We start from the raw sequence: 7,411 nt of genomic DNA, 5'->3' as shown, positions 1-7,411 counted from the left end.
CAGCCTGTGCCTGGCTCAGTGATGTGAAGTGAGGTGTCGGGGTCGGGGACGGCTGGCATGGGCCTCTCCTGGAGACGTAGTGCTTGCTGAGCCCTCAGCATGTCAGCGGTGTGGCTTGGCAAATCCTGAACCCACAGCACGTGCTGTGCCTTTAGCATGTATTTGGCACGTGCTGGGCTCTCGGCGTGCAATGCACATGAACCAGTACGTGCTGAGCATGTAGCGTGTGACCACGTGGACTGGCACGAGCTGACCCCCACGTGGCCAGCCCCACGCTGCCGCACACTCGGCGTGGCGTTCCCAGCCTCCCGGCCAGACGGGCACACGCTGACCCGTCACCGTGTCCCCCAGGGTGGGCTCGCATGTCTGAACGCTGGAGTGTGCACCGAGCGTGAATTTCTGCCTGCCAAGTGAATTGACACTTAGCGTGACCCAAGCATGGGTGAGTGCATGCCAAGCCTGTGCACGTGGCAAGGGCAGGTCAACAGATGAGACCTGGGCATTTGGCGAGCTTGGGTTGGCAGCTGCTGGACACCGGGAATGATCTGAGGGTGGATTCTCCCGTGCCAAGCACGTAGCATATTTAGGGGGTGGGTCAGCGAGCGAGCGAGCGCAGCCCGTCCCTTCCCAGTGCGACGGCAGCCCAGCCTCCAGCCTGAGCCGGTAGCCGACTGGGCGCAGATCGGAGAGCAGGGCCCTGGCCACCGGCCTGAACCCCACCCTGGCACCAGGCCAGGCTTCACGCAGGGCTGCTGAACAGTTCTTTATTGAAATAGGCAGAGGCGGCGGGGCCAAGGGCATGCGCGGGGCCAGCGGGGTACAGCCCCCTTCCTGTGTCCCTCTGGCCCAGGGGGCCACGGGCCAGACCCCAAGGCCCTCCTGTGTTCGACGTGTGTGTGCTGGCATGCATGCACCATGGGCGAGGGTAATGGGGAATTTCTGGATAACTATCTTTCTGTAAGAATAATCTGTGGGTTCAGGAAATGGCTCTAAGGAGGGGATCCCAGCCCAGCTAGCGCAGCCCCCGGTGATGGGCAGGGGTGGGGTCACCATCAATGGTGCCCACCGACGTGCTGCAGGAAGCTGGTGGTCCGGGGTGCACCATGCGGGTGAACGTGGCAGGGTGGGAGCCCCTGAGCCAGGGGCCCCCTGACACCCTCCAGGGTCCAGTCTGGCTCACTCAGCCATTCCCCAGGGCAGCTGCTGGGGTCGAAGAGCTCAGGGCCCGGCCTCTGTGGGGGAGAAGAAAGGACCATCAGCCAAGAAGCCCCCCACCCCTGGGAACCACCAGCCTGCCCCTCACGGACTCTCTCCAGTCCTGAATGAACCCTTCTCACTTCCTGAGGGCGATTTTGTTGGACCCACGTTGTAACTTTGGGGCCTGAAATAGCGTATGTGGAGACCTTAAGGGATTCTGAAGGAACTTCTTTCCGAGGGGGGGTGAGCACCTACTAAGGCCTTGTTCCGAGTGTTGGGCCTTTATCACTTCCTGTAGATGGATTACTACTACGTTCTCAGTTTTCACACAGCCTGAAAGTGCATTAGTATGTGCTGAGCCTTGTCACATCATGAGAGCAGGTTAATGTGTGCCGAACTTTACGTCCTGAGTATGAGTTAGTGTGTGCTGAGCCTCTTAACCTGAAGTTATTAGCGTGTGCTGAGCCTCATCGCCTTGTAAGGGTGGGCTAGGGTGTGCTGAATGTTACATCCTGAACACAGGCTGTATCGAATCCTAATCGTATCCTGAACATGGGTTCGTGTTTGCTGAACCTTATCACATCCTGAGAGTGGACTAGTATGTATTGAACCCTGAGCCAGCCGCAGGCAATGCAGATGTGCGGGGGGCGGCGGGGGAGGGGGGGCGGGGGCGGAGTGGTGGGCAAGGCCTGGTTCACGGACACCCCCATCTTGGAGCTCGGGGAGGCCCTGATCCCAGAGCCACCTGCACCCCGCCGGCCCACCTGGCTCACTCACGTCAGCATCCATGGTCATATCCTCGATGTCTGGTCCATCCCCATCCCGCTGCGGGATGGCAGGCGGCTCGGCAGAGGCCCCGCGGCGCTCTCCTTCGGCCCAGCCGCTGCCTTGGCATGGCCCATCGTCGTCAGGCGAAGCCTGGCTCAGCCGGATGAGGTTACTGAAGTTAGAGTCCGATTTGGAGCCTGCGGGGGGCTTGCGGGCCTTGTGGCGGCCTGCCAGGCGGCTGCCGTAGAAGGCCAGGATGGGCTCAGGGCCCGAGTCGGGCGCCCGGCGGCCAGCGGCGGCTGCCTTCAGCGGGACCAGCATGTCGGGAACCACATCGGCTCGGGTCTCCCCCCACAGCCCACGCCCCACCTCCTGCAGACTCAGGTCATCCAGCTGGTCGATGGCCCTTTGCATGCCCGGTGCCTTCTCCTCGCAGAAGAAGGGCCCGCTGCCCACCACGCTGCCCAGGCCCACGGCCTCCTCCTCCTCGGCCAGACGGTAGTAGGGAGGCCCGTCTTCCGCAGCGGCCACCACCGGCGCGGGCGTCTTGCCCTCCGCCTGCAGGGAGAGGCGGCGGCCGCGCAGCGAGAGCTGGTAGTAGCGGGTGGTCTCGTGGGCGCTGCGCAGCTGCTGCATGGACACGAAGGGGTGGCGCAGGGCTGCGCTGGGGCTGATGCGTTCGTGCGACTCCCACGTCAGCATGCGCTTGATCAGTTCCACCATGCTCTTGAGGTCAGCACGCTCCGCCAGCGCCTCGCGGTCCGGGAACGTCAGCCGGGCGGCCGCCCCACCGCCATTCACCGTCTCGATCTGGTCCAGCGATTTGAGCATGTACTTGCGGCGCTCCAGGGGGCGCACCTGGTGGGACCCGGTGGGGGGGGGGGGGGCGGGGCACGAGGCTGACGTTGAATCCAGGCCTTGGGCCTTGGGTGCTCCCGAAGCGGGGCCCACACATGACCCACCCTCCTCCACCCCCAGCTCCCAGTGTGCCCTGGAGGCTGGTCCAGGGCGCTCATGTTGCTACAAAGTCCACACGCCTGAAGCTAGGCTTCCGGTTCTGCCCGTGATCTGACTCGGAGCTCTCTTGCTGCTGGAGGGCCACACCTACTCCCCAATACCAGACCCCCCCCACCCTGGTCTGACCCAGAGCCCTCCTACTGCTGCAGGAAAGGTACCTGTGTTCTGTGGTCCTCCTGTCATCTAACCCAGAGTCTCACTGAGCCAAGTTTCACTCCCCCCACACACCTGTAGTCCTCCCCAGATCCATGGGTCCGGCCCCTACCAGCTGCTAGCAGAGGGGCTGTTGGAAACCTCTGGTCCTCCACCCCCGAGCCCGGTCCTCCAGGGCTCCCAGTGGTCGAACCTCCCTGCCACACTAGCGTGCTGCCCCCGGCCACGAAACTCCGAGGAGCCACCATCCACCTGCAGTGCCGCCTTCGGTCTCACCCACGTCTCTCATGCTGTGACCACTCCCGCAGCTGACCCTCGAACTTCCGGTCCTCTCCGAGGTCTAACCTAGATTGCTTTTTTTCTCGATGCGGCAGCCCCCGCCCGCCGCCACCGCTGCCCTCGCCCCGCCTGCGCCCCTACCTTGGTCTCAGCCAGGTAGTCGGCCGAGGACTTGAGCTGCCAGGGGTTGCTGGCATCGGGGTGAGGGTTGCGCTTGAAGAAGTGGTGGGCCTTGCGGGCGGCGTGCAGCAGGTGGGGCTTGGGCAAGCCCTGGGTCTCACAGATGTAGCGCACCTGGTCGTACTCGTTGTTGCCCGGGTAGAGGGGCCAGCCCAGGTGCAGCTCGGCCATGACACAGCCCAGGGACCACACGTCCACCTTCTCACAGAAGGGCAGCCCCAGCAGAATCTCGGGGGCCCGGTAGAAGCGCGACTGGATGTACGGCTCTTTCACGTAGCGCACCTCGCTGAAAATGCTGGCTGAGCCGAAGTCAATCACCTGTGTCGGGGGAGGGAGGCAGGTGGGCAGGGCGAGGGACAGGGACAGCCGATCGATCGAGGCCTTCCCGGTGTCTCTCGCCAGTGTCTTTCTGCAGCTGCCACCTGGCCATCGCCGTGTCTGGGAGTCTTTATCTCTCATTTATGTCCCTGTCTTTGCCAGTCTGTGTCTCTGGTTTGCATGTTGGTCTCTCCGTCTGTTTCTTTCCACTAGAACCTATGTCTGTGAGGGTTAGGATCCCTCTCTTTGGCCATCAGCAAATCTTGTTGGCTCCGCCTTCTGAACAGATCCAGAATCTGCCCGCTCTATATCCCAGCCTCATCGCCCCCCCGCTGCCCCGTCCTGTCCTCCATCGTCTCCCACTGAGGCCAATGTAAGGGCCTCTTCTCTGGTCTCCCTGCTCCTCCTTCGGTGCCCCAATCTCTGCATCAGATGCACCCTGAGAGATCCTATGAAGACCTGACTCAGATCACATCCTTCCCCTACTCAGAACCCCCCTGTGGCTTTATCACATCCTGTGATGAAAGCCAGTGTCCTCAGTGTGGCCCCCAAAGCTTGAGCAATCTGCCCCATCACCTCTCTGCTCTCAGCTCCTCCCCCTTTCCCCCTCGCATGAGCCTCTCACTGTCCCTTAAATAAGCCAGGTGCATTCCCAGCTCGGAGACTTTGCACTGGCTGATCCCTCTGCCTGGAATGCTCCTCCCCCAGATGTCCACACGGTTCCCTCCTCTCAGGTCTCAAATGTTACCTTCTCAGTGAGACTCCCCTGCCCATCCTATGAAAAACAGCCTCCCCCACCGTTCCTATCCTCCTTCCCAGCACTCTGCTTTTCTCCAGAGCTCTGAACACCACCTCACACACCATACATTTTACCTTTCAGTTGAGTTCATTGTCTCTCTACCCAGCTAGGATGTCAGTCCCATCAGGGCAGGGATTTTGTCTGTTTCACTGCTGCCTCCCTAGAAACTTAGAACAGTACCCAGCACACAGCTAGGGCTCCGTCAAGAGTGAGTTAATGAATGAATGAATGAATGAATCAGCTTTATGTCCCTGCCATTCTCTCTGCCTCTTGTTTGTAACTCTCTTGTTCTTTTTTTTTTTTTTTTTTTTTTTTTTTGCCTTTTCATTGTTTGCCTGTTCATCGTGCCTCTCATCTCTCAGCGTCTCTCTCTGTCTCCATCTCTGTGTCACTGCTAGGAAGACACCTCCCTGAAGCCCCGACCCTCTTCTGTCTTTATCATCAGACACTGTTCACATCCCTCGCAGGCCCTCGGAACATGACAGGGGCTCGACAAGCACCTGCTGAACCAGCACTGGGAATGTGGCTGAAAGTCTGTCTCTCTCAGGGCCATGGGCCATTTTCACTCTGAATGTCCAAGACTCTATCTTGGTCCCTGCCTCAGTTTCCCTCTCCGAGTTTCCCTGCTTTTCATTCAGCTACCCCTCACTTTCTAGGTGCAGGAGGTGGTATGATGAAATGGCTCTTAATCCGGACTCTAAATACAGACTGCTGAGGCCCGAATCTCAGAGCTTGAGGGACCCTGGGCACTCAGTGTTCATGGGATCCATCCATCCATCCATCCATTCCACAAACACGGGAGGGGTGCCAACACTGGCCAGGTGTTGTGGATCTGTCCTGTTTCCTGCTGTGTTCGTGGGAGTCTCTCTTTCTTTGGGTCTCTGTCCTTCCATCTCTTAGGGCAAAATGATCTGCCTTTTCATGTCTCTCTCTATATCTCCCTGTGACTCTGACATTCATTTAGCATTGTCTCCGCCACAGGGCTGTGCTGGCAGATGCCGACAGATCTGACGTGGCTGCCTTCACGGAGCTTCTAGTTCAGACCCATCCCAGACAGTAGCAAACCCAGAAGTGGACCGAGGGGCCAGGGCTGGGATTGGGGGGCACAGACAGGGGGGCCAGGGCAGAGGGATTGGGGCTGGGATGGGAGGGGACACAGGCAGGCAGAGGGGCCGGGAATGAGATGGAGGGGACCAGGGGTTTGTGGCCTGCAAGGCCCTGTGTGACCAGGCCCTGTCACCTCCCTGATCCCCTTTCCTTCCTCTTCTCACCCTGCTTCAGCCACCCTGGGCTCTGGGGTGCTTCTCAAACACATAGACTCAGATCACTCCTACCTCAGGGCCTTTGCACTAGTTTTTCCTTCTACCCAGATGCTTTTCCCCAGATGTCTACATGGCTACCTCCCTCCTTTGGGACTGTTCTCAAATGTCACCTTCCCAATGAGGCCTCCCTGACCACCTTGTCGACAGTTTCACTCAGCACCACCAGTCAACACCCCACATCCTCCTCCCTACTTTATCTTTTCTCCTTCTCACTCATATACCATATTTGACTCATTTGTCTTGGCGACTCCGTTTCCCCCACCAGAATGTCAGCCCCGCAGAGACAACACTGGGCCTCGAGGAGGTGAACTAGGAACTGGACAAGGACGAGAGGCCTCAGGTCTGAGAGAGAGAGGATGTCAGAATCGGGACAGGGAGATGAGGATTTTAGGACTAGGAGGTGGGGACAGGCATCAAGGGCAGGGTAGGGCAGGGGAGACTTCAGCGGCGTGGGGGTGGGGTAGGCGGGACAAGGGAGCCCATGGTGACAGGAGGGTGTCTAGGGCTGGGAAAGCCAGGAGAAGACCGGAACGAGGGACACCGTCACCCCAGGGCCACCCCACTCACCTTGACCCTAAAGGGGCAGCGGGTCTGGTCCACCAGCATGATGTTCTCGGGCTTGAGATCGGCATGGATAATCGCCAGCTCCTTGAGCCGGGCCAGGGCTCTGAGCACCTGCAGGGTGACCGTGCGGATGTGGCGGGCAGGGAGGGGTGCGAAGTTGTTCTCCTTCTGGAATTCGAAGAGGTTTTGCTCCAGCAGCTCGAAGACCAGGTAGAATTTGAGGGCATCATGGAAGAACTCGAGGAAGCGGATGACGTGGGCCTCCTCTGGGTCCAGGCCTCTCATGCAGCGCAGAAGCTTAAGCTCATTCTTGATGATGCGGTTGCGGTAGGCATCGTTCTTGAGGATCTTGATGGCCACCATCTCCCCCGTGCTTCGCCGCCAGCCCTTGGCCACCTCCCCGAAGGTGCCCTTGCCTAGCACCTCAATGATGTCATAGCAGTCGGTCTCGGACTGGATGGTGGCCATGGTGCCCCTGCCACCGGGCACTGCCCTGCTGTCGCCCTCACCCCACAGGCTTTGCCTTTGAAGCCTTTGGCCCCGCCACCGGCTCCGAGGCCCCCCCAGTGGGGGAAAGAGAACCGCACTTGTATCTCCCGCTGCGAGGTTCGCCCCTACCTCCCTGGCACCCCCCAGCCCCCTGGGCCTCACAGCCAGTCTGCCAGGGGCCACACCCCTCCCCCGAAGCCCTCCTGGCTTGGGACGAGGGGCCCCAGGCGCCCCTGAATGGGTTCCGGCGTTGCTGAGTGGCTCTGGTTCTGTTGTCGGAGACCTGAGCCCCAGGCTGGAATGGGGGGTGGGGTGGCAGGTAGAG

General features: G+C 60.2%; 1 protein-coding gene across 1 annotated transcript; it reads right to left on the bottom strand.

The window, feature by feature from the left end:
- Window positions 1-747: 747 nt before the first annotated feature.
- On the bottom strand, window positions 748-7,310 carry HIPK4 (homeodomain interacting protein kinase 4). Its single transcript, XM_042918726.1, has 4 exons — window positions 6,601-7,310; window positions 3,556-3,912; window positions 1,975-2,823; window positions 748-1,232 (listed from the first exon to the last, which is right to left on the bottom strand). The coding sequence occupies exons 1-4, from the start codon at window positions 7,063-7,065 to the stop codon at window positions 1,053-1,055; spliced, it is 1,851 nt and encodes a 616-aa protein (XP_042774660.1). The 5' UTR covers window positions 7,066-7,310; the 3' UTR covers window positions 748-1,052.
- Between the last annotated feature and the right edge of the window lie 101 nt (window positions 7,311-7,411).

The sequence above is a fragment of the Panthera leo genome, chromosome E2 (assembly GCF_018350215.1).
Source record: "Panthera leo isolate Ple1 chromosome E2, P.leo_Ple1_pat1.1, whole genome shotgun sequence".
In the NCBI taxonomy this organism is placed as follows: domain Eukaryota; kingdom Metazoa; phylum Chordata; class Mammalia; order Carnivora; family Felidae; genus Panthera; species Panthera leo.
This window is presented reverse-complemented; position numbering and strand designations above follow the sequence as displayed.

Coding starts and splice junctions, on each gene's coding strand:
- HIPK4 (XM_042918726.1), bottom strand. CDS start 7,065: ATGGCCACCATCCAGTCCGAGACCGACTGCTATGACATCATTGAGGTG. Junction 3,913..6,600: donor GCTGCCCCTTTAGGGTCAAG/GTGAGTGGGGTG, acceptor CCCCCGACACAG/GTGATTGACTTCGGCTCAGC. Junction 2,824..3,555: donor ACTACCTGGCTGAGACCAAG/GTAGGGGCGCAG, acceptor GGGTCCCACCAG/GTGCGCCCCCTGGAGCGCCG.